The sequence below is a fragment of the Citrus clementina genome, unplaced genomic scaffold (assembly GCF_000493195.1).
Source record: "Citrus clementina cultivar Clemenules unplaced genomic scaffold, Citrus_clementina_v1.0 scaffold_7, whole genome shotgun sequence".
NCBI classification, from domain to species: Eukaryota; Viridiplantae; Streptophyta; class Magnoliopsida; order Sapindales; family Rutaceae; genus Citrus; species Citrus x clementina.
In genome coordinates this window covers 797,502-823,653 of record NW_006262075.1, presented here as the reverse complement: position 1 = coordinate 823,653, position 26,152 = coordinate 797,502, and the positions used below count along the sequence as shown (strand labels likewise).

At 34.7% G+C, this 26,152-nt stretch overlaps 3 protein-coding genes and 1 pseudogene across 4 annotated transcripts; all 4 read left to right on the top strand.

The window, feature by feature from the left end:
• Nucleotides 1-574: 574 nt before the first annotated feature.
• Nucleotides 575-1,864, top strand: LOC18037850 (strigolactone esterase D14). Its single transcript, XM_006425363.2, has 2 exons — nucleotides 575-1,042; nucleotides 1,205-1,864. The coding sequence occupies exons 1-2, from the start codon at nucleotides 654-656 to the stop codon at nucleotides 1,641-1,643; spliced, it is 828 nt and encodes a 275-aa protein (XP_006425426.1). The 5' UTR covers nucleotides 575-653; the 3' UTR covers nucleotides 1,644-1,864.
• A 4,384-nt stretch (nucleotides 1,865-6,248) lies between these two features.
• On the top strand, nucleotides 6,249-7,744 carry LOC18037574 (histidine kinase 1). Its single transcript, XM_006425362.2, has 2 exons — nucleotides 6,249-6,901; nucleotides 7,125-7,744. The coding sequence occupies exons 1-2, from the start codon at nucleotides 6,347-6,349 to the stop codon at nucleotides 7,389-7,391; spliced, it is 822 nt and encodes a 273-aa protein (XP_006425425.2). The 5' UTR covers nucleotides 6,249-6,346; the 3' UTR covers nucleotides 7,392-7,744.
• Nucleotides 7,745-12,738: 4,994 nt separating this feature from the next.
• On the top strand, nucleotides 12,739-17,113 carry LOC18037521. Of its 2 annotated transcripts, XM_024180569.1 has the most exons (4): nucleotides 12,739-15,194; nucleotides 15,877-16,114; nucleotides 16,326-16,550; nucleotides 16,745-17,111. In XM_024180569.1, the coding sequence occupies exon 1, from the start codon at nucleotides 12,815-12,817 to the stop codon at nucleotides 14,174-14,176; it is 1,362 nt and encodes a 453-aa protein (XP_024036337.1). In that variant the 5' UTR covers nucleotides 12,739-12,814; the 3' UTR covers nucleotides 14,177-15,194; nucleotides 15,877-16,114; nucleotides 16,326-16,550; nucleotides 16,745-17,111. The 2 variants fall into 2 exon arrangements, with proteins under 2 accessions (XP_024036337.1, XP_006425424.1); XM_006425361.2 differs by having other exon boundaries at nucleotides 16,326-17,113.
• Nucleotides 17,114-18,978: 1,865 nt separating this feature from the next.
• Nucleotides 18,979-23,450, top strand: LOC18036979 (annotated as a pseudogene).
• Nucleotides 23,451-26,152: the final 2,702 nt, after the last annotated feature.

The following is a 26,152-nucleotide window of genomic DNA, read 5'->3' as shown; positions in this document are numbered from 1 at the left end:
TTTTAATCATCTATGATAATGTAGAAACAGGCATGACAAAAATCTAATAAGATATAACACAAATAGAAATTAAAAACTCTCTCATCATGCCAATATTTATGCCGAATAAATATTCCCTCCTAAGAGAACATATTAATTAATTGTTGCCCAATGACATGTGTTTGTCCTCTTGATCGCATAAATATCTATATAACATACAAGAATAAATAAAAACTAAACTAATAGCAAAATTACCTAAATTTTAAATTAATAATAAATTTACCCAAAAATTTACGTTGGTGTGGTTGAAGTGGGATTTAACGGTGGGGTGCATATCATTTGTTCTCTACTTAATTCATGTCCTTTAGTTAACAACAAATAATATATCTGTATTTACTTAGAAAAAGCTCATACGAATAAAGAAAACATTATTCCTTTGTCAATTAAACTACACAGACATGAGTGTCAATTAGCATCGACACAGCCCAATCAAAACCCTAGATCCTGTTAGACACCAGACCGCGCTCTTGCATCTTCTATATATATAAACAAGCCCTTGAGACATATCAAAACTTGCACCAACAATCAATATTAATTTCTTTCTAATCAAGTAATATATTTTCAATATTAATTTCGTTCACTCATAAATTAATTTTAATAAATTTGCTATTAAAATGGCCGACTACAATAACCGTGGCGAATTTCTCTTGGAAGCACTAAATGTTCGAGTAGTAGGTCAAGGGCAGTCAATCATCGTGTTTTCCCACGGATTTGGGTCTGACCAATCCGTATGGAGTCGCGTTATCCCTAGTTTCACCCGTGCTTATCGTGTAATCAGCTTTGACCTAATGTGCTCAGGAAGCTGCGACCCAACAAATTATGATTTCCAAAGATACGCCACTCTTGATGGTTACGTTGATGACTTGCTCAGCTTTCTCGACGCCCTTGAAATTGATCGTTGCGCCTTTGTTGGTCATTCAGTATCGGCTATGATTGGTCTCTTAGCCGCCATTCACCGTCCCAACCTTTTCTCAAGACTCATTCTCATTGGCGGTTCTCCAAGGTATGTATAATTGTTTTATTTAATTAATTTCTGGATCATTTTAATTCTTTTTTCCGTTTAATTTACTACTAATTTATTAGCTTGTGAGACGACACTGATCTATGAATATGACGAGCAAATTAATTAAACTTAAAATGAATTAATTAATGAATTCATGATCAGGTTCACGAATGATGGGAATTATATTGGGGGTATTGATCCAGCTCACATGGAAGAAGTGTTCCGAAGAATGGAGAGCAATTATGAATCCTGGGTCGCAGGCTTTGTACCAATGGCACTTGGTGCTGACGTGCCTGACATGGCTCTCCAAGAATTCAGCAGGACTTTGTTCAGCATGAGGCCTGACATTGCCTTGCATGTCGCAAGAACAGCGTTTGCAGCTGACCTAAGGCACGTGCTGGGCCTTGTTAGGGTTCCCGTTTGTATAATTCAGAGCTCTGTTGATCTGTCTGTCCCGCCAGCGGTTGCCGAGTATATGCGACGCCATCTTGGTGGCCCGACTGTGCTGGAGTTTCTGCCGACGCATGGACATTTGCCACATGTTAGTTCACCTGCTCCTGTCGCTAATGCTATCCAACAACTCCTCCGTCGAAGGATTTGACTCACTTATATATATGCTCTCTCTTCTTCAGCTTGTACTTCTGTACTAGATAGTAGGGTTTCTATTGCTATCGTCCGATGTTCTGTAATTTTAGGTTAGTTATCGTTTCTGCAAATTCCAGTACTAGTTTTTTTTTCTTTTTTTTAATCTTATTAACTGAACATAAGACCACTCTTTACAAGAGAACAGGAGGCGTGTACACACACACACACAAAATGAATTAAGGAGTTTTCATATATCTGAATCTCATTACTTGATGGGCCGGGGTTATTTTGGCAAGAAAAATATCAAGACTCTATCCCTAGAATTCGGAAATGAGATTTTCAAAACCTAACATTATATGTTTATTTTTCTTCAAGTGTTTCATGAAAAAATTGATTAAAGGGATTGATCATGCTATTTGGTACTTATGAGAAGTCGGCAACTCTTTCTTCTTAAAATTAATAATCCCGAAAAGGGTGTAATTTGTTACTCAAAAGCAAAGAAAACAAGGTGTTCGTGATTGAAATAGAAACAAATTAAAATCCATGCAAGGCTGACACGAAAAAAAAAAAGGGGACAAATATACAAAAGCAAAAATAAGAAAATCTACATCATCCTAAACCCAAGTTGCCTGTGGACTATATGTGTGTCATGCCAAAATGCCTTGCATGCGAATCACATCAAGAAATGAAGATCAAGGAAAACTTAATTTTGGTTAGAGCAATTAATCACCAGTTCCTAGTAATCTTCTGCAGATTTCAAATCGATTGTTCTATGATCACAATTCACTTTACATTCTTTTCACATAGACCACTAGTTTAGATATCTTTAATTTGTTCTATGAAAGATTCCCCTTCTTAATTTGTTCTTTTTCATTTTTCCAATTTCGTAAATCTTAGTTTTTTGTTATTTTTCCAATTTTGGAAATTTTAGTAAATATACACTTAATTCTAATTAACTTCTTGTATATGCTTGGTTAAGAATTAATTTATTCCTTAACTATTTATTATAGGTTACATACGTATTCTAATTTAATTTTAAGGATGTGAGAGGAATTTTGTAAATTGGTTGCAGTAATGGAATTGTGGAACCTGGCAATAGTTGTTCTCATTATGAATTGTCTGTAAATTATTGCAGAAACTTACTTGAAGAAGGAAAGATGCTTCTTGTCCTTTTTTCTCGCCAGCTGAACAGGCTTTTTCTTGAATTGCATGTGATTCATTCAAACTTGTGAACATGGCTTTACCACAAAAATAAGCTCCATGCAACTGTTCATATAGGTCTAAGATGTGACAGAAATTTTCAATTAGCTTGGATTTATATATCAAGCATATATCATTTTGGCTGCATCCTTATCATTGCTGAAGATTTTTAATCTTATGGTGTGGCTTTTCTTGTGCCAATTATTTTTTATATCATGAGCTAGGTCTATTTCAAATCTGGTTGTGATGCTTTTTCTGCTTGAAAATCAAAGTTGACTGATCTAATTCATTGAGGGAGTCCCTAGATAAAAAGCTTGCAAATCCATCATTATAATTAGTTATGCATTCGAGATTCTTTTCATATATCTTTCTATATATTCTTTTCATATATCCGTGATAAATTATTTGTTTTTGTTTCAAAAAATAATTTTAATAACTAATTCTCTAAATTTCCATCTATATATGTACGTGCGCGTGCGCGCACACACACGGGATTGGCTCAAGAGACACAATTTTTTACACAATTCTAAACATGATTTTTAGACCAGTGGATTACTGGATAATGAACGGTTAAGATTCATTATAAGGGAAGATTTTAACTCATTTAATTTCTTTTCTCCTTCTTATTAATTACTAACTATTTTATCATTATTTTCTCTCTCTCTCTCTCTCTCTCTCTCTCTCTCTCTCTTTCTTTTTTTAACAACGTTTTCTCCCTTAGTTGCCTATTCGATTTCTTCTCAAATTTAAAATTTAAATTATAGTAAAATTTACTCTCCACATAATTTTGTACTCTTTTAATCTTGTAATTGTTGAATAGTGTTTAGGATAAAACTAATGGCCCTAACAAGAACCATCTCCATCAAAATTTTCATTACCACACATTAAATTTGATTTAGAAGTGAAAGTTTCATTCTTGTAAAGCTTATAAAGTAATCATAAAATAACTAAACACTTACGCAGCCTCAAAATTCTACTTGATTACAAAGTGGATTGTATCCGAATCCAACTTTAATAGTCATTCGCTAAATTGCAATATGCATTTTCGATAATATTGGATAATCTTTTGTCAATCTCCACAAAATTAATGTTTTAAATCCATATTGAGTGGCTATCTTTAATTTTGAGGAAATGAGAAGAGAAGATGAGAGCAATAAAGAAAGAGAAGCAGATCAAGACGATGTCCAGAGAAAATAAAACATTTTGACAAGAAAAAATGGAGTAAATAATGTTAGAGAGAAAACGTGAATAAATAAGAGAGAGAGAGAGAGAGAGAGAGAGAGAGAGAAAGTTTAATGATTATTAATTCACCTCACCTGATCTTGACCATTTATTAACTTCTAATCTAATGGCTAGAGAAGTTTTGTTTAAAGTCGTGTCTCATATTGTGTGTGCATATGAATTTCTTCTTCCCCATGAAGATCCATTGTTGACGAAACCATGCTGCGGCGTTTAAGAACAAATAAAAATTGTGGGTAAGGTTTAATTAACACTTCTTTTTAAAGTAAAATCATACAAAAGATTTGCGTTCGTACATATGTTTGTTGTAATTAAATTAAATTTGGCAATTGGTAACACTTGTATGCTTCTGAATTTTCGGTCGTAAAAGCTCTGAAAGCAATTACAGCGGTTTACTTTTTTTGTTTTTTTCATATGGTTATCAGATCTAGGTTATGTTTAGTATTAAGATATTGAGATTAAAAGTTACAATTGTAAAAAAAATATAATTACAAAATAAAAGTTAATAGTGTTTAGTAAATATATTTTTTATAATTTTGATAAAAAAATATATATTATAGGTCTTTCATCGTATAAGTGGTGGATTAATTAACTTATCTTCTAAATTGTAGTAATCAATACTTAACCAAAAATTATAAACGTCCAATTTTAATACTAAATAAGGCCTAATATAAATACCAAAGAGGGTCTAATATAAATGAAAATTATGTATTTGGCAGAAGATTTGCTTTGCATATATGACAATAATAGAAAACACTGTTTGTTTTGGCATTTTTGCCCGAAAACAAGCGTTGTTTTAAAAAAAAAAAAAAATTAGCTCTATCAAATCTCTTGAAGATCTCACAATGAATTTACAGACTGTGCCCCTCTCTCTCTTTTGTAAGATTGAAATAGACAGTTCACAGAATGAAACTGAATTTGTGCCACTGTTACTGGACGTATTAACATTATTGTACATGTCATTATTGACCAGCTTTTTCAAAATCTCTTTTATTTGGTAATCTTCTCAATCTTTGCTTTAAGATTGCAGAGGCAAATTTATTGCACACGCTCATGCCCTTTTCTATCTTTAACACATCTTTATATTTTACATCCTGTACATTTTTATGTTAGATCCGCTCAACATTACACTGCATCAATTTTTTTTTGTTACCCTACATAACATTTTCATTGTACTTTAAAAAATTCTCACCACATTTCCAGCTTTTTCTTTTCTTTTTTCCTTTTTAGATATATAATATTACCAGACTGCTATGCATAAATATTAATAATAGTAATTATTAAATTAGAACTTAACTACATAAATAATTATAAAATCTCATGAATAATGTGACTCTATAGTATCTTTTGAATGGGGGATGAAATTATGAATTAATCAAATAGCATACGTAATAATAACAGGGATTTTGCTCTATAACACGAAATTATTGCTATTCACTAGACCATTAATATCTTGCTTTCACCTTTTACCTTTTTAACGCGTTGCGTGTATATATAGACACACACACACACACGACAGGCTTCTTTCACTTTCAAAGTAATTAAAACAAGGTGTCCTCATTTCAGAACAAATTCAAAGTAAAGTAATTTTGGAGTATTGACCGCTCATTGAATTGCTAAGTCATTGACCAACTTTCATTTCAACTCAGCCACCTTAAGTTGATAAGAATATTATTGGATACCCTTTGAATTGGTGTGATTTGTTTTGAAGATATCAATAAAATCAAGGATGTGATTCTGAATGATCAATCAAACCTTGTGCGTACTATACCACTGAATGATGATGAATCGCACTCTTGATTTTCGTGCCAGGCTTTTGCAAATTTGCTCGGGCCTTACAAAAAAACAAGGAAAGAAAAAGAAAAGAAAATTAGAAAATTTGCGCAATATTTGATCATTATTGTAATTTTTGGACATTCTGAGCTAACTTCTAACTCTCACTCACTACTTCCACCCCCGGACCCCCCCCCCCCCCAAACTTTCTTCATCCATCACTCATAAGGGTTCCAATGGTCAATGTACATTACTCCACTAAAAATGATTTGTGGCTCGCACACACTAACACACCACACAATCACAAATCACAAGCACCCCATGTTAATTCACTGTCATTGGTACACAAATCTTGCTATAAATGAGTGAAATTATTTGCCCTTACCTATAGAAATTTATTCGAATCATTCTTTAAAAACCTAGACAAAATACAAATGAACCCACCACCATCACCCGATTAGACGGGCTTTTCCGTTGTTATGTGTGTGTCCCCGGTTAATTAAATTAATGGATCCGATTCTCATCTCTCCTCACTTTGCCTTTAAATACCAAAAAGCCCTAGCTAGTTTCTTCACACAGCAACCAGAGCTACAAGCACACAACGAGCTTTGGTCTCTTTTGCATACAAAATACAATATGTCTATTGGCAAAGAGCAAGCTGAAACAACATCCCATCCTGAAAAGCTTGAGCTTGAGCATGGGCTTCAGCTTGAGTTTGAGCCTGTCCCCGTCACCAATAATATCATTCCACAAGCTGAAGGCTCTTCCTCTTCTTGTCTCGTGAATGATGATGTTACGGGCCTTGATGAGAAGAAAGTTTTGGAAGGCCTAAGCGTTTTGCTTGTTGAAGATCAAGCAGTACTACAAAGGATAGGAATCAGAATGCTAAAAAAGCTTGGAGCTAGTGTTACTCTAGTCAAAGATGGAGAGGCTGCCGTTGAAGCCATGACCCTCATGATCAATGCAGATAGGAAAAATCATCAAATTCAAAACCTCCACCATGGATCCAATTTGGAAACTCATAATTCCCCTCACTATGACTTAATCCTCATGGACTGCCAAGTACTCATGAGCACCGACATCTTTCTCTCAATATATGCATACATTCAACTTTTTTTTTTCTGAAATTTTTTTTATCTAATTTTCACTCCTCCATTTAAGTTAGGATTTGTGGGGCCGTACAGTCATGGTATCTTTTTCTCCTTCTACATTAGGCATATATCACATTAAATTTTGCTCATTTTATTGCATGAGTAAGCAATTAATTGAATTAATTTCTAAGCAGATGGGCAGCATGGATGGCTGTAAAGCAACAAGAGTAATCAGGAAGCTAGAAGCTGAAGCTGAAAAGGGTCAAAGCATTCCCATAATTGCATTTACAGCTCTGGTAACCGCAGATAATGAACGAGAATGGTTCAATTCTGGCATGGATACTTTTCTCAACAAGCCAGCGCAGGAACACCTGTTGGCTGCCGCCATTGTTGAGACTATTGCTCGTAAAAGTCACAAGTTATCATGTGATGAGCAAGCAGAAGCTCAAGATGAAAGGTAAACAAGTTGTCTTAGGGCATCTTCTGGGGTAACAATGTTGCAGATCAAAGTCATGTGCTTAGTTCTCAACTAGTGCATGCGTATGTTTTGGGGTCAAGGACTTTGTGATGATGCTATGTTTAGTTGTTATTAGTAAGTTGTAATTTGTGCTTTCGAACCAAATTCCCACTTTCTATTTATGGCTGCATTATTAGAAAGTGGACGTTATTGCGGTTTGTGTGTGCTTTTAACTAATTATCTTCTTAGGTACTGTTGTTATATATAATTAATGAGTTGTTGTAAAAGGTTTTTGTGTACTGTAATTGTGATCTGGAGACTTGTGTAAGTCGTTTGCTTACGATATAAAAGTCTGGTTTGTTTATTTGTTTATGTCCACTTAATCGTCTTAACATTTTTTTAGCTGGAAATAATATTGGCTGTATATAATTTGATGAAAAGTACGGGATACTAAGACAAAAGTGGTCATGCTTCGTTTATGATTATGTTCACTGCACAAACAAAAACTGGCTGCGACTGTTTTATTTGGTTTCTGATAGCGGTCTCTAAAGTATTTACCATGTCATCAAAACAAAATTTGATAAAGAAAAGAAAAAAAAAAGATGAACAAGTTATGTTTATAAATTATAAACGGTACAACTCATTATCATATATGATTATACTACTGCTATATATATATACACGCAGTGGCGGACCCAGAAACTAAAATGAGGGGGGTTTAGTTTAAAAAAAAATTATTTAACATAGATTTTTTTTAATGTTCACTTGAATATATTTTAAGTCTTATAAACTTAAATTTTATTACTTTTTTTTAATTCTAAATAATAATAGTAATAAATTATTTTTTTAAATGAGTGAAAATATCATTTTTCGAAGTAGTTTCCACAAAATATTTTAAAAAATAAAATAATGTGGCTAATGGGATTTGAACCAAGGTTTTAAAACCATTAAATAACACTCTTACCATTGAACTACAAGCCTATCGATATATAAAAAATGTGTCCAAATTTATTTATCTAACTTTTTCAGAAAGGGCTTGGGGTACATTTAAAACAAAATTTAATAACCCAAGGGGGGCTAAGCCCCCCTTGGGCCTTCATTGGGTCCGCCCATGTATACACCCTCCTCCCCTCTTTCAACAAAAAGTTTCATCCATTTTTCAAGTTACTATATATTGTTTTTGTGATTCTCTTGTGCATAAGTTAGCATTTTTGTTTCAATTCTGGACCCTAAGGAACCAAAAAGAAAAAAAAAATCACTATGAATAGTTTATTCATTATACAATGTATTGTGCAACTTTTTTAAAGAAAAAATGTGTAAATTTTTTATTTTTAACAACCCTCTAATGAAGAGTATAAATTCCATAATCAATTGCAAATATCAGTACATGGTTATATATATATATATAGAGAGAGAGAGAGAGAGGGGGGGGGGGTATATTGACACTTCCATTATTTTTAAGTTTTTATCAGTTGGATTTTTACTGATAAATTTTTAATGTTTCTTTTTGTCCCCAATATTAAGATAGTGGCATAAAAACACGCTGTTGAAGTATAAATGTAACATTTTTACATACGAATTGATTATTTAAGACCTTCAAATTAGGTTAAAAAAGATTATTTATTTGTTAAAATATCATATTTACTCTTTAAAATATTTTTTTATTGCGATCGACGACTTTGACACCAAAGATGAATGGTGTAATAAAATTTCACGTACACATATAATAAAATCAATTTATAAAATAAACCAAAATGTCATTACTTTTCTCTTCATACACCACCTCACCAAATTCTTCTTTCGCAACTAAAAAAATTAAATGCAATCTCCTTGGAGGTTAATACAATAGATTTTTTACCAAATGAATTTCTATATATAACATCATGTAATAACTTGTTTGATTTGTGTAATAACGTATATTTTTAAGAGAATCTTTAGCATTATACAACTAAAATTCCCTGAAAGGTCATCATTGTTGATTGTGATATTACAACTCCAAAATGAAAAGGTGTATTCTTAGTCTACTTGAAGATATTAGATATGCACTCATTGCATTCCCAAATCTATTGAAAATGGAGGACAAGTTACTTTAATATGTTTTTAACTAAATCTAAAGTAAATCTATTGGAAAATGACATCATATTTTATCTCTCACCAAGATTCTATTCTCCCGTACTTTATCTTTTCTTTTGATTATTTTTGTTTCCAGGCATTACTGATCACACATTAATCTTGCAAAATTAAGTAATAGCATCAAATGGGTGCACCCGGGGAATTGTTTCGGATCAACAAGGCGCTAGACGTTGCGGCGAAGGAGAGCATGACGAGGAGCATGAGGGCATGAAACATAAATGGGTGAGCTGCAAAAATGATGAAAGCCGTCAGGTAATGATTTGGAACAAGTAAGATAATTCAAGCGATTGAGAGGGAGGAATACACAATAAAAATCAATGAGTGAGTGTGTGATTCTTAGCTATCTTCATGGGTTTTGAACACCATCTTCGTCGTTGTCGTCTTCTTCTGAGGATCCAATTTGAAGTGGTTCTAATTCTTCCTCTCGAGTATTCTTTTTTCAAAAGTCTTCAATGGCTGCCCCGCGCGGAAAGTTAACAATGGCCTAACTAGTGACCGCATTTGGTTTTGTGTATTAATTAATAATAATATATTATTACTTAGATACATTAATTCTATTAGTATTTATAATAAAAAAGAATGTAAGAGACTATCCTTAATAATTCTATTACGACACATTTCGACTTTCTACGCTCGTATAATATTAGAGAGATTATAGTAAGGATGGCAATGGAGAGGGGAGAGGAGAGGACCAACATCCCCGTACTCATCTCTGATATTCTACATTTGTGCCCGTCCCCTCCCCGTCCCCATTAGAATTGCTTGAAGGGATTTATGTCCCCTCCCTAGATAATAACATGGATTCCTAAGAGTCCATCATCTCCGAATAACTGATATCTTTTTAGTTTCGAACTTAATTTAGTCATATTAACCTTAAATATATAAAATCAAATGAGAATGATCATGAATACGTCTTATTTCGTTCTGCTTCATCAAATTTTTTGTATATATAATATTCAAATAATAATTTTCAAAATAAAATTTATATAATATGATTTTTATACAATATTGACATGAATCTTATCCATCAACAATGATATCTTTTGCCCACCAACTATGGTGCAACGAGGTAGTGTGTGGGGCTGCTAGCTGACATTGTAATGAGTTAGGCTATTTTGTCGTCGACAACGCAATGTGCTACTGGCTATGACGAGATGATGACAAGTTTGGGGTTGGCTACGGCGCGAATGATTTTAAAAAGATGAGTAAAATTGTGAAAAAGTGACTTAGAGTTTGATTTATAAACTATGGGCTTTGGGCTATAGTTAGGTCTAAACTACATTAAACTTTTTATATTAATTAATATTTATATTGTTTGCATAAATATTTGGATATTTATTATTTACATTAATCTTTGATATTTTTTAATTTAAAATATTATTTATTCACTAATAATTTTAGAAAAATAAATTAAAAATTAAAATGAAAAAATGGGGAGAGGATGAGGATTCCGCCCCATCCACGTCCTTTTTTTGAATAAGAAATTGTGTAAATAATCATCACCATCTCCTTCTAAAATAAGAAATTAGGTATAAAATTATTATAGTACTCTCTCTAAATAAGAAAGATTCCTAAGGGCCTTCGTTTATGTGAGGTTTTCTTCCTTCTCTAAATTATAGGGAATTTTTTATTATTATAACATAATATAGAAAAAATATCTATTTTATCCTAAATTAGAGAGAAATAATTTTATTTTTACTTAATTTTATTGAGAAAAAAATTAAATCCTATCAATGGTTTTGACTAGGGGTGGACACGGGTCGGGTTGATAATCAACCCGACCCAACCCGCATATAGAACGGATTGAAAAAATTCGACCCAACTCGCAGAGTTGCGGGTTGGGTCGGGTTGGGTTGTTTGGGTTGGGCTTTTGAAAAAGCCCATTTTTATGATCTAAACAAAAATAAATTAATTAATTAAAAAAATTTAAAAAAAAAATATTAAAATCCTTACAACAAATCCAATATTTCAAAATTTAACAATCAAATTATTAGTACATAACTAATGAAAATAAAAGTCCATAAATTTAAAATCTTGTTTAATACAAAACATTGAAGTCCAAAGAGTGAAAAATTTTATAAGTCTTCCATACATAGGAAGAGAGTTTCCCCAAACCATTGCTCAACACCAACCAACAGGAGTGTAATGAAGATCAGTCCAATGACATCAAAATCCATATCAATCCAAATTAATGACATCAAAATCTGATGCCAATCTTGAATCTATATAACAATAAAAATAAAAATATTTGGCATATATATTATAACAAATAAATACAAGGAAAATAAAAATAAATAAAAATATAAATCATAATATAAATATTTATCTGATGTAATTGATTCATAAAATGCCATATCTTCAACCGAAGATGACTAGTTAATACTGAAAATATTTTTGCAGAACAATGCCCAGCAGATGTTTGTCGAAAAACCTTTTCCCAAAGATTGAAATAATAATAATTATTTTATTGATGTTAATCCGATTGTTGATTAAGCTTGACACCATCATAACAACCAGAAATTGACCAACTTTTATCAATAAAAAAATATTATAAAGCACCAAATCATGAAATCAAATGGGCTAGACATTTTAACAATAAAAAATTGATCAACTTGTTTCAAAACAATAATAAATTAGTAAAATAGAAAGAAGAAAGAACCTGAGCATGTGACGATGTGTAGTTTGGGCAACTTTTCAAGAAACGTTGTGAGTTGTGATGTTGTTATGTTCTATGCACGAGCAGATGAGCTGCTAAATATATTTTTATATGTACGGGTTGATGGGTTGGATTGGGTTAAAAATTTACAACCCAACCTAATTCATAAACAGTACAGGTTGAAAATTTAATAACTCAATCTGACCCATAAATTTTATCAATCTACCTCAACCCGTAAAAATTCATACGGATTGAATCGGGCTCACGGATTGGGCAGGATGGTGCCCACCCCCAGTTTTGACACAAAGACCTTGAGCGCATCGATTGTGCGAATGAGCCCATTGGCGTGTATTTATTAATAATTAAAAGATGGGATTAGGTTGAATTTCTTGTATACGGTTTGGTATAACTTTTGAAAGGAGCATGAGTCACATCTTGCGTCATTCATTGTTGTGTTGGTTACCTTATCCCACAAGTCATTTCCGAGTAATTTCTTCCTCTGCGCAAAAATAAATAATTCAATAAAAATAAAATAATAATAAAAATCACGATGACTTTTTAATTTGCAAATATTACCTGTCCACTGCTTTTCTTTCATCTTCTTCGTATGCCCTAAATGATTTTACCAAACACGCCATATGGCTCTTTCCGATCGATTGGCAAACGCGCTTGAAGATATCTCGACGGAGGATCTTGTATCTTGGCTTTATCGTCCTTCTTCGCTGGAGACGACAAGAATAATACGAGTGACGACTGATTATGCTGAAGATGATGAAAATCCCAATTGTACTGAAAAAGATGAAATCAGAAAGGCATCTATTTCCTACCACCAACCCAAAACTGTTCGTATAGGATTTCCGTCACGGTGGTGGGAGAAGTTGATTGATCGTCCAACTAGGGCAGAGAAATTTCGTAAGTATATCGTCAATTTGAAGAATTCAAGAAACGGGTCTTCACATGAAGCTAACGTTAAGGAATCTTCATTTGAAAATTTCCTTGTGCTGCCGAGGATGGACAGGGAGACGGTCTCTGATTCCTGTCATGCTCAAGATGAAAAAATCAGAAGGGCATCCATTAATCCCATTTCCGACTCCCAAGACCCAGCTGATCCTCGCTTGGAGTTGTTTGGGCGTCGAGCTAGCGTAGAGCAAGTGGTAATACCTTCTTTGTCATTAAGACCAACCCATGTTTCACGAATTTGGTACGATTGGGAGAGTCCGTCTTTATGTGAAATTAACCTTCCAACTGAACCTCGGGTAAATGTCTGTACTGAACGTCTGGAGCTAGAGTTGGATAAACCTCTGGTCCTCAAATGGAAGAATTCAAGAAAGTGGCCTGATACGCTGCCTCAAGTGGATAAACTTTTGGCACATATTAATGGTTGGCCTGATCTTAAGCCATATAACATGTTTGGAACAACTGCTTTTAGAAGTCAGCCGCATTGGGGAGACAATGGTGGTGAGAAGCATATACTCCAAGTTGATGATCTGAGCCATGACTACTCTGTTATTTCTCCTAATTCGGTTCGGCTGGCCTCACCGTCTCACAATAATGCATCATCTGAAGATGGAGACGGGGACAAACAGCCACCGCCAAATAGATCACCATCCGATAGAGTGGCATCCTCTCGGTCTGAAGGACAGCTCTGTTTCCCTAGTTTGGCCAAGATATGCCTCTTTCTCGGTGCTGAAGTATGTGTAGCTGCGCCACTAATTCGGTGTAGCACTGGCACATCTTTATCAGAAGATGCCAGAACTCTCTTGTTTGTGGGCAAGCTTTTAGGTTTTGTTGGATTTCTTCTGTGCCTTGGTGCTTGTATTGTGCAGCGTAGCCACAGAGCTTCTCGACTGATGGCTGCAATGGGATGTGCTGCCACTGTTTGTGGATTCTTGTCAATCTTGGGGATCCTATTTCCTGAAAATCTCATGCTGTGGCTTATTGGTGCTCTTTGTGTGTTGCCTATTGCCGCCATACCTTTTGCATTTAAGCGATCTGTTTGAGTGAATGTCTTTCCATTACTTGTGCTCCATAATCCCATTTCTGTTTTACCTTAAACTTTTATGTGAGGTTATGATTGTGTCATGAATAAAAATTATGGTTGTGGTATTTGCTTTGTTCAAAAATGCTCAAAGAGCAAACAAGCACAGCCATGCTCTGCTACTTATCCAGAGACAATTGGTGTAAGGCTCTAACTATCACTTAATACTTGTATGCCTGAATTACATACATATTATCAATACAATTTCCTATATGTACAAGAAGCATCATCTAATCTATTCTAACTAAAAGATAAATCATATTGCAACAATGTTTTGAGAATCCTTGTGGAGTTTGATTAATCTACTACAATAAGCTGATTATATCATTGGCATAACTGAACTTCTGTAGCGGTCTGCAAATATAGGGTGTTACCAGTATCGTCCATGTCGTATTCTGTGTCTTTTATCTAAAATTACACATCAAGCAATATTGTCTGTTGCCAACATTGAGCCTGCTTTCAAGATGGTTGGACCTCCCTCCTGTCAATGGTTTAGTAGAAGTATCACCAACTGCTCCATTTCTTTTGGCTTGGAAAATACCCAACGTCAGTCTCTTTGTTTGCTCCTTTCTCACTCAAGTTATAAATTGCACATCAATTACAATATGGTGTGATTGCATGGCACATTGGTTGAGCATGTCAACTCAGAAGCTCCCTGAGCTAAAGCTTCATAATCAGATTCAGGAGCACCATCATTTGGTATTGCCTCTCAACAAGTCAAGATTTCCTTTGACTAATCTCCTGACATCTGTGCCTGATGCTGAGTCTGCATTACAGAGGCCTGGCAAAAAAATGAATATAACCGAGCTCAATGATTTTGATGAGGTCACTCAATTAGAGATAGAGGGCTTTCGAATGGGGATGTATCTAAGATTGGGAATACATGATCTTCCTTTTGAGATGGTCAAACATTTTTACCCCTGCCATCATGTTTTGGCTGGAGGAATCAGTTTTGGTGAGGAAAATTTGGGTACATACAGGTAAGAATACTCGAATCACATTTTGATGTGCAGTGGTGAATTTTTTTTCTTTTTCCTCCACTTTCCCTTCACTTGGGTTGTCATTTCATTTTGTCTTTTCTAAGTTACCACTCAAAACTTTGTGGATGTTTTTTGGATTAAATATATTTAGGTGTTGGTAATTACTAACTGCTGAAGTCAAGCAACAGACTCAGTCATCCTGGAAAAGAAAACTGCCTCTTGAATTATTAAATAATGTTTTTTTCTTGTTATTTAGTTTAGTTTCCCCGATGCCTGAAACCGTATCCGGATGATGGGTCAAAGTTTGTTTTTGGCATCTTTGTGGGTTTCTTTCACTAAACAATTTCAGTAGATATCTTCATGCATCATTCTTGCATATTTGAATTTGTTATAGTTTCATTTGTATGGTCTTATAGTTTTGTTTTCAATTTCAGTATGATGTAATAATGAGTAGACTGCTGCTGCACTACAGAACTTTCATGGTTCTTCTCTTGTTAATAAGATTTTATCCTTTTATCATATTAAAAATGATGGCTTACAAGTTCACAGCTAAATGTATTGGTTTAACTTAGGTAGAATAACCAGATTTACTGTTTCATTGTAATTTTGATAGTTAATGTTATTATCTAGTTTAACAATATCTCTAGGTCATAAGATGTTTCAATTTCATTGCTTCTTCCAGTTTAGGTTAAAAGGACGCAGATGGCACGACATTCTCCAGATTAGAGATGCCACTATTGTTTCTATTGGATGGAGGCGTTTCCAAACTATGCCTGTTTATGCCATAAGAGGTCTGTAATGTGTGGTACTGCATGCTGCAGTACACTCCACAACGGATGCATTGCCTTGCCACTTTCTGGGGTTGTCTCGCCCCTCGTCACGCTTGGGTGGTTGCTGTTCAGAATTTATCCAACAATCAGGTTAGATTCTCTTCCTGTTGCTATTAACTTGTGGGGAAAAAAAAATCTTGATCTAGAAATGCAAATTTCTGCAGTTTTCATGTTAAGAATATATTTCACCACACATATTTTCTTCTTCTTTATCCATCCTTCTTTTTTTTAAGGGCGGTGGGAGCCTGGGAGGGTTGTTAATTTTACATTCTGTAATTAATTTTAGAAAAGGGATTGCCAGGTGCACCTTTGAGACAGAATTCTGATGAGCAACTTTGTTTTCGTGCGTGGATGGGCTGATGTTGAAATGAAATGCCTCACTTTGCAGCCTTGTGATACCTCTTTTATGAAGTATCCTTATGTGTCCTTCTCATCCTTATGTCTTAGTTGATCATTTTGAAAATGTCATGGAAACGTCAGAATTTTTGGTTATCTGTGAGGTTGCAACCTGAAGAAGGGAACCAAGGTATGTGTTGTAACCCACTTAATATCACTGTTGGAATTGGAATTTTTTCCTCTTGAGAATATGCTCAAGTTTTTTTTTTTTTTAAAAAAAAAAACAAGTGAAGGTGAGAAGCATGTTTGTTTCTCAACATAAGGGTAGTGTTGCAAATGATGTTATTGAAAAATCAATGCCTTTTTGGACATATGTTGCTTTAGGTGTAGGTGGGTTGAGAGGCACCTAATATTCATCTGTATGGCTTAAGCAAGACATTGTTATTATTCTGTCAATGGCTGGATGGAAGTTGTGATGAAAAACAAGCTTGGTTAAGCATAACTTAGAGAGCTCTTCTTTCAGAAAAGCAAAGCTCAACCTGATTGGGGCCATGAATGCTCTGATGATTGATGTAAATAAAACATAAGATTCGGCTTTGGAAAGGGAGGTGAACCAACCTGTTTGTGAAATTTCTTTTCTGCTTGATTAGGCTGAAGTAACATAGAGCTTCATTCATTCAGCTTGCTCCTTCTGCTATGTATTGTCACATGCCACTTCAATAATGAAGTCATTTCTTTTGTTTACCTTTTATTGTTTATGCAAAATATGACTGCTTTTCAAGTTAGTTCACATGTAATATATGTTAACAAGAAAAATATAGTTCATATGTAATACGAGCCGCTTCTTTCATTTACAAAAAAAAGTTCACATTCTTGCTTCATTATAAGATTCGGACCATGAGTGTAACTATTCTCCAAAAAAGTTCGCATACTTGAATCGTAAGAATTTTCAGCGATATTTGATATGCAATCTTTTTCCATTTTCAGCTAGAAATTTAAAATTTAAATTAGTTCGCTCGTTGAATTACACTAAAAGATCTGCGCTGCTGTATATTTTTTAGAACCTTGAGGATAAATTACATATTATCATAAATTAAAATGTACCCAAAAAAAGCCTACTTGCACTGTAAAATTTCAAAGGGCATCGGTCATGTCTTACGTCATCCGTTGTTGTTGTTTTGTACCTTCTTTTACACAAAGTCATTTCCGAGCAATTTTCTTGGACACGTAAATAAATAATTAAAAAAAGGACTTTTAATTGAATATTTTCTCTCAAAATCTTTAATCGGTCCGCTAGGGCTGTGTCGATCGCTGAATGGCGTTGACGTCAAAAAAGGCCACGGCGGTCCTCCTACTCTCCGCGGTTTGTATACTCCAAGTGATAGTTTTCTTGCTTTTTGATGGGATTCTTCCCGTTCCTTTATTGTTTTTACAGATGTTGTGTCAGTATTTTTGTCTGCTCTGCGTTAGCGGTTCAATAGAAGAACAACCACAGTCTTTCGAACGGACTCTTCCAGCCGTCGCAAATAAGATTGCGAGGCCTGATAAATTGCGTGCTGGAGCAAATGTCTTGTTTGCGCACTATTCTCGAAAAATCGTAGATATCGAAGAGATAATTCAAGCATGTATTGAATATATCGCGGCGGTGGTAGTATTTTCTTTTTCATCATCAGTACCCGGCGTTTTGTATAAGGGTTCCGTCAAGCCCGGGAATTCAATCAGTAGGCGGGCGCAAGAGTTTGAATTGGTTAAATTGGTGGATAATTTATTGGCCAAGCTGATTAAGGCACATATTCTCAATGATGGGAAGGCGTGTAAGAAATCAAGAAGAACAACACATCCGGCGCAGGGCGGAGATGGCAGTGGTGACGAGCGTACTTCACCACCAACAGAAACACCGCCACCGCCACCGCCACCTCCACCGTCACCGTCACCGCCTTCACCGCCGTCACCGCCGTCACCGTCGTCACCGCCGTCACCGCCGTCACCGCCGCCGCCGCCGCCTCGGGATTTAGGAAGGTTCAATTTGAATCCTGCCGGCTTGGGTGAAATTTTCCTTGTTATCGGCGCAACTTTAGTTTTCGCTTCAGCGGAAATCGTATATAGTGCTGGGAAGTCTTTGACAGCGAATGATAGAACGCTTTTGTTTGGCAGCAAGCTATTTGGAATGTTGGGTTTGCTGTTTTGCGTGCTCGGTTATATTTTAAGGAATGATAACAGGGCTCACAAGCTGTTGGTTGCGGCTGGAATCTTTGCCTGCCTGTTTGGACTTATTTTAATCGTAGCTCTTGGACGATAAATATAATGTGAGGGCTTCTCATTCTGCTTTCTTGATCATTATGTACGCCTACGCTGTTATATAATGTAATGACTGTTTGCCGATCACATTATAATTTTTACTTCATCTAATCCATTTATATATTTGGTTTAATTCCAATGTTGTTAAGTACATGCATGCTCCCTTTTTAGAATAACCAGTTTTAATGATCTGCTCAGTCAATAGTCACAGTCTCTTTGGAGTGTTGTTTGAATAAGTCGATTGTAAAGATATTTTCCTTAACATGAACGAACTTTAGTTATAGAGATGGATAGAATTTCGATTTTCATGAACTATTCTCAAACTTCAATCCATAAAGGGTAATATATCCGCCATTTGGTACCGGGAACCACTCGATCCCATCACTGGTGAGAAGATAGGAAAGGCAAGCCCCATCCCACCGGACGATCTAATTAACATTGCAGGAATCTCTCAAGTACCTGATGGAGTGGCTTCATGGCATGTAGCAGTGAGCAAGTTTACTAATTCACCATTGCTTTCAGCAGCATTGCCAGTTTGGGACCCAACCACTTCCAATAAAAGTATTGTGGCTGTTGTGGGTGCCACTACTGCACTTTCTAGCGTGGGCCAGCTGATGAAAGAACTTGTTGAAGTACATAGTGGGCACTTATATTTGACCTCTCAAGAAGGCTACTTGCTAGCGACCAAAGCTTGTGAAGGCTGTTGACTCCGATAATCCTGTACTACAAATGGGAGCTCAATGGCTGCAGAGTGAATATGGAAGAAGGTTCCCCCGGGTCATGTGATTCATGTACAGAAAGCCAAGCTTGGCCACAAGCAATATTACATGGACACATTTTTTCTAAATCTAAAGAGACTACCTATTGTAAGTTTCGACAATGTAGAAGACGCAATCTTTTTGTTACATAATTCTGTTGTGTGCCTGAATTTCTTGTGTGATTGCTTATACCAATATTGCATTTATTGCCTTTGCAAGCATCAGAAGATATTGAATTGATTCACTGTCTGCAGGTTGGTGTCATTATCATTCCAAGAGAATACATAATGGGAAAAGCAGATGAGAGAGCCTACAAAACTTTGATTATACTGATATCTGCATCTGTATGTATCCTGGCCATCGGATGTATTTGCATTTTGATATTGACAAATGGAGTATCAAAGGAAATGAAACTAAGAGCAGAACTGATAAGCCATCTTGATGCAAGACGAAAAGCAGAGGCCTCAAACAACTACAAAAGCCATTTTCTAGCAAATATGAGGTCAGTATTTCCACAATATCGAAAGTACTATAACATAGTACATACTAGGTTATTAAAGGATTCATTACGGCATATGCAAAAGTTAAATCAGAAACCGTGAATAATTTAAAAGAGAACTCATTCCAATTTAGGCCTGCAACTATCTTCACTCAACCACAACGATTGGTTTTTACACTTGCTGTGCTGCCTGTCAGAAGTAAATTGCCTTTTTGTTGCGTTGCAGTCATGAATTGAGGACACCAATGGCTGCTATAATCGGGCTACTGGAAATTCTTAAATCCGATGATCAATTAACCAATGAACAATACTCCACTGTCTGCCAGATTAAAAAAAGCTCTTATGCTTTACTCCGACTTCTTAATCCCATATTGGATCTAAGCAAGGTCAGTTACAAGTCAATACAGCTATGTTCAAAACATTAAGTTCTGAATCAGTAATCATTTTCCTACTAATTACTCTGAACACTGGACAGGTTGAATAAGGAAAAATGGAGTTGGAAAATACAGAGTTTGACTTGCAAAAGGAGCTCGAAGAACTGGTCGACTTGTTCTCTGTGCAGTGCAGTAATCATAATGTGGAGACCGTCTTAGACCTTTCAGGTGCAACTTTATTTTTTCTACTAATGTATATTTCTGGCTATATCATGTTCTGATATATGATTGCAAATCTTTGTTTCCTTTTAGATAACATTCCACGACCCTGGTGGAGTCTTTCAGATATTTTCAAATCTTATTAACAACTCTATCAAGTTCACATCATGTAAGTGCAGCAATCACGCAGCCAAGTTTGCTAGTTCTATGCGGCGATACTTCATGTAGACTGTTATAACAGTCCCATTTTTTATTAATTTTGTGGTAGTGATTGCATGATTAGAGTTCGCTCTTACAGAAAATTGTTTCAAATATCTTACAGCGGGGCACATTATTATCCGTGGATGGTGTAAGAATTTGGACACTTTTAAAACACTGCAGAGTTTCCTACTGATCGCAAGAAATTAGGGCGTGCATTTAGGACAAAATTGAAGCAACAGGCGAAAAACGCAATGAATTTTCGGGAGGATAACAAATTGGCACTTTGCTTTGAAGTCGATGACACAGGCTGTGGTACGAATTTCAAATGTCTAAAACCAAATTAAAAATTCCTGTATGCATTGGTAAAGAAGTATGCCACATCTGAATAATTACTACATGCCTGTTTCTTATGCTGTATAGGGATTGATCAGAGCAAATGGGAAACAGTATTTGAAAGCTTTGAGCAAGGCGATCCCTCAACGACCCGAAAGTAAGTGGTTTATCCTGTCATGGATTCTTCAAATACAAATTTAAATTGACACTTAATCGCATAGATTAACAAAATTTATTCATCAAAAGCATATGAATAATAAGCAATTCATGGAACAAAAAAGTCTGAGACTTTCAGAATTTTTGTCTAAAGAGTTTTGCATTTTTCCAGGCATGGTGGGACTGGCCTTGGGCTATCCATTGTGCGAACCCTGGTGGGTACACCAATATGAAAGTAGAATTTTTTTTTTTTAAGGTTTATTTAATCTGCTAGGCCTGGTTTTGGAATTACTTTCATCTTTGAATCATCCTGGTTAGGACAGGTGAACAAGATGGGTGGAGAAATCAAAGTTGTCAAGAAGAACAGCCCAGGAACTCTGATGCAACTATACCTGCTCCTGGGCGCATCTTCAGAATCAAAGCAGATTTATGATGCTGATTTTCCAAACACTGTGGTGAGCAAAATTACATCGTTTGGAACATAAAACACGTCTCGTGGGTGAAAGCTCACACATTATCATGTCAATGTAGGTGGTGCTTGCAACAGTTGGTAGTATGGAAAGAATGATCATTTCCCAATGGTTACGCAAGAAAAAAGTGTCCACTTTGGAAACATCTGAGTGGCATGAGCTAACTCGGATTCTCCGGGAACTCCTTGATCCTATCAGTCCAGTCTCTAGTAATGGTTTTGATGCTCCATATTCATCAAGTGAACCTTTGAAAGCTGAGATGACTAACATCAAAGCCTTGATTGACCCTGTTTATGTTGTAGTGATTGATATAACACTACTTGACTTAAGTTCAGACTTATGGAGGGAACAGCTAAACTCCCTGACATATTCCACCGGAAAGCGATGTTTGCATGGGTAGTAAACCATCAAACCATGTCTCCTATAAAGACAGAGCTTAGCAGGGAAGGACAGAATATAGTGGTTAGCAAACCGCTCTATAAAGGAAAGATGATTCAAATTTTGGAAACTGCCGTGAGGGGGAAAAATCTTGGAATGCTAAGTAGAATTTCAAGTACAACAAATGAAGGTATGTAATTCCTAAGAATGTCTTGAAAATAATTAATTCCACTAGAGGTACCTGCAGCTTGGTTAATTCTTATGGATCTGTTTCTTTAATCGCATTAGGCAATGGGGAGGAAATTACGGGAGGCAATGGGGAGGAAATTAGGGGAAGCATTGCAAGTTATAGTGCATCAAAGCACCAGACGTTCAGGAAGTGTTCATTTGAGTTCAATAGTAGATGTCCAGGGGAAAGCAGTTCCAGAACAGAAGATCTTATTCACACCATGTTCAGGTTAGAATATGACACATCAGATACTATATAAGTATATTGTTTGTCGACAATAAACAAGCAATTTCATTGCCGCAAATTAAACTTGAATGTTAAACTTCTAAATGCAGGGAACGGCATCAGATTGGAAGCAGTTGTCGAGATCAACCTTGTTCATCTACAAATAGTTCCGGTAATCAAAATAGAACTCTTGAAGGCCTAAGGATACTGCTAGCCGGAGACACACCATTGATCCAGATAGTGGCATGCAAAATATTAGAAAAGGTTGGAGCAACGGTTAATGTCGTGCCAGATGGACTGCAGGCAGTAGAAGCTCTGAACCGGATGCTTGCAGCAGAAAGTTCCAGAAGGAGATCTCTCCTGCAAGGATCTCCATCAGAAACTCCCGATACCCCTTGATTTGACTTGATCTTAATGGATTGCCAAGTAAGAAATCAAGTCTTACTCCTTGGTATCGTTTTGCTAACATTGAATGCGTACATTAATTAATTCAACAAACTTCTTTAACGTGTTTAACGTCTCCGTGACAAATCAGATGCCAAAGATGGATGGTTACGAAGCAAAAATAGAAATCAGGAAATCAGAATCAGAACACGGTGCGCGCAATATTCCTATTGTTGCACTAACGGCTCATGCAATGAATGCGGATGAGAAAAAATGCTTGGGGGTGGGGATGAATGCGTATCTAACAAAGCCAGTTGACTCAGAACGAATGGTATCAACCATTCTTAGACTCACCAAGAACATGCCCTCAGAAGCTACAGGGACTACAAGGTAGGCAATTTGGAGGTAGCCATATCCCCGGAAGAATTTTAAAATGCATGCAACACTAATGTCCTAGGAATATGTCTAATTTCAGCTTTCATTACTGTCGTGAAACTGCTACTCTAATTGCCCTTTTTTGGCCGCTGTTGCGAAACTTAAAAGTGTACGTGAGTTTGGTGTTCTCATTTGATGATGTTGTGGAACTAATTACTATGCTTAGTTTATCTTAAAATAAACCACAATATTATGACAGTTTTATCGTTGACTTAATTACAAGCTAAACTAAATAAATCATGGAAATTTTTTTAGAAAACAAAACTATTAATTAGTTTGATCTTCATCATATGTAACATCAACCAAAAAAACGCAATCAATGGGAGGTCAATATTCCAAAGTATATTGACGAAACAGGACTTAATATAGGATTGTACGTGCTTAATCTTAAATATTGAATTAAAAAACCTCGGTTTCTAAACTGAAGACTCCATAAGAAATTAATTTGATTGGTGCGTGTGCAAAATATTTTTTAAACCATTTATATTTATTAATTTTATGTATCATTTCTCAAAATTTAAAAAAAATAAACAAAAAGGTGATTTTAGTATTTTAGACTCTCCTCCAATAAAATAATTTTTTTTCATTGTGTCCTGTTTATTATAAAATATAAAATATTAGGAGTGTTTGGTGGATAAAAAGGAGGGAGCGTGAATAGATGTTTCTCCGTGCAAATTGAGATCCCCTCAATACTAAGATAGCATTTACTTTTTGGATTGGAGTAGAAATCCTAAGGAGTAGGAATCCCAGGATTGAGAGTGTGGAATAGGAGTGAGAGTAGGTTATTTACTTACACTAAAATAGAAGCATGAAATGAAGATCAAAATTCAATTTATGTGTTTACTTTATCTTGGATTGGGGAGTAAATGGCTTTAAATTACAATTTTATCCTTATTTAGAGAATTATAGTTTTTAATTACAAAGTTAATAAAATATATATTTAATGAATAAACATTTATTTTATTATATTTGTAAATTTATAATAATTATTAATATTTTTAATTATGAACATCACAATTTTTATTAATTTTAATTTTAATTATATAAATTAAAAATTATTGATAAGGGCAATATAAATGAAATATTTTTTACTATTAACATAGTATGAAATTAATATTTTCTTAGAATAAACTATTTATTAGTATTAATTATTAATATTAAATAAATATAATACTAATATTTTAAAATAAATATAATAATATTATATTTTCAAATAAAGATGGTATATAGTAATATTATTAATTCTCTATTAATATAATAATATTATTTTTAAGTAATTTAGACTTAGAATCAAACCAAATTATTATTTAGTTAAATATAATAATATTATTTAAATAAATATAATATTATTTAAATATTTATTAAATATAATTATAGTAAATTTAATAAAAAGAGAGTAAATATAAAACGAAATATTATTTTATTTTATTTAATATAATTATATTAAATTTATTATTATATAAAATAATAATATAATATTATTTAGTACAAAATTAATATTTTCTTAGAATAAACTATTTATTATTATTAATTATTAATATTAAATAAATATAGTACTATTATTTTTAAAATAAACATAATAATATTATTTAATTTATTAAATATTAAATTAAGTTAAATTAAATTAAATTAAAAAGGGTAGAAAAGGGAGAGGTGGGAGTGTGAGTCCCACTCCCCACTCCAAAAATGGATGGGGCCCACGGAGAGGGATTCCCAATCCGAAGCCAATTTGTTGAAGTAAACACTGAGGCGGGAGGAATCCACACTCCTCACTCTTACTCCAAAAAGTAAACACAGCCTAAATGTAGACAACATCAAGAATTCCCCTTGAAATAGATTCAATTTGCATTCGCAAAGTGACTTCCTTAAATTACGGAGTTGCGAGCGGATGGTTTCTTGAAGAGGAATCCTACGAGGAGAAATTTAATCTATCTAAAAATTCGGTCAGACTTAGAGATCAACTCACGTATCCCCTCTGAAAAATCAGGGCACTAACTTGATTCACTAACATCCATCTCCCAATTTAAGAGTCATAGGTCTCTAACCTTTATAAGGGCCTCCGAAAAATTCAAACTGGTAAGTTTATCTTTCTCTCTTTATACCACAAACTCTCTCTCTAGGGAAAAAATAGTAACAAGAGTTTATTCTTTTTCTTTCTTTTCTTTTTAATTTTTCGTCATACTTGTAAAAAGCTTTTCAGTAAAAGCAGATATAACCGAGGTTAGATACTTATATATTCATTTTACTAATAAACTCAAAGTTAGATACTTACATATTTATTTTATTAATAAACTCAAAGAACGGACTTGAACATTGGAGGATTAACACTGAAAAAATCTCTAGTATTTCTTTAATTGTGTTCTATGAGCGCATATATTTTAGTAAGGAGTGCTCATGGTTGCCAATTACTGCTTGAGGCAAGAAGGTGTAGCCCAAAACTATCTTCCCAACTACAAATTTTTGGTGTAGGTATTTGGTCGTTACACAACTCGACCAGATTTCTGCCTCGACAAAAAACAATACATCGAGATTAGCCAAAAGAGAAACTAAAAAAGTTCTATAACTTTTCATCAGAAAAATGATGGCATCTCCTTCACTCATTCTATTGAAAATCAACACCATCAAATCCCATACACGAAAATTCCAGCAAAGAATAATACGCTGCCCATCCCCCACAATTCATTGGACTCACTCATTTATATGTAATTAAAGACAAATTGATGAGAAAATAAACCTTGTAGTACAAATTAACAGATCACAAACAGAAGGAACATTAAACGTATATAGAAGTAGTTAAAGAGTGCAAACTTCATAGATATAGTGCATCTTCATC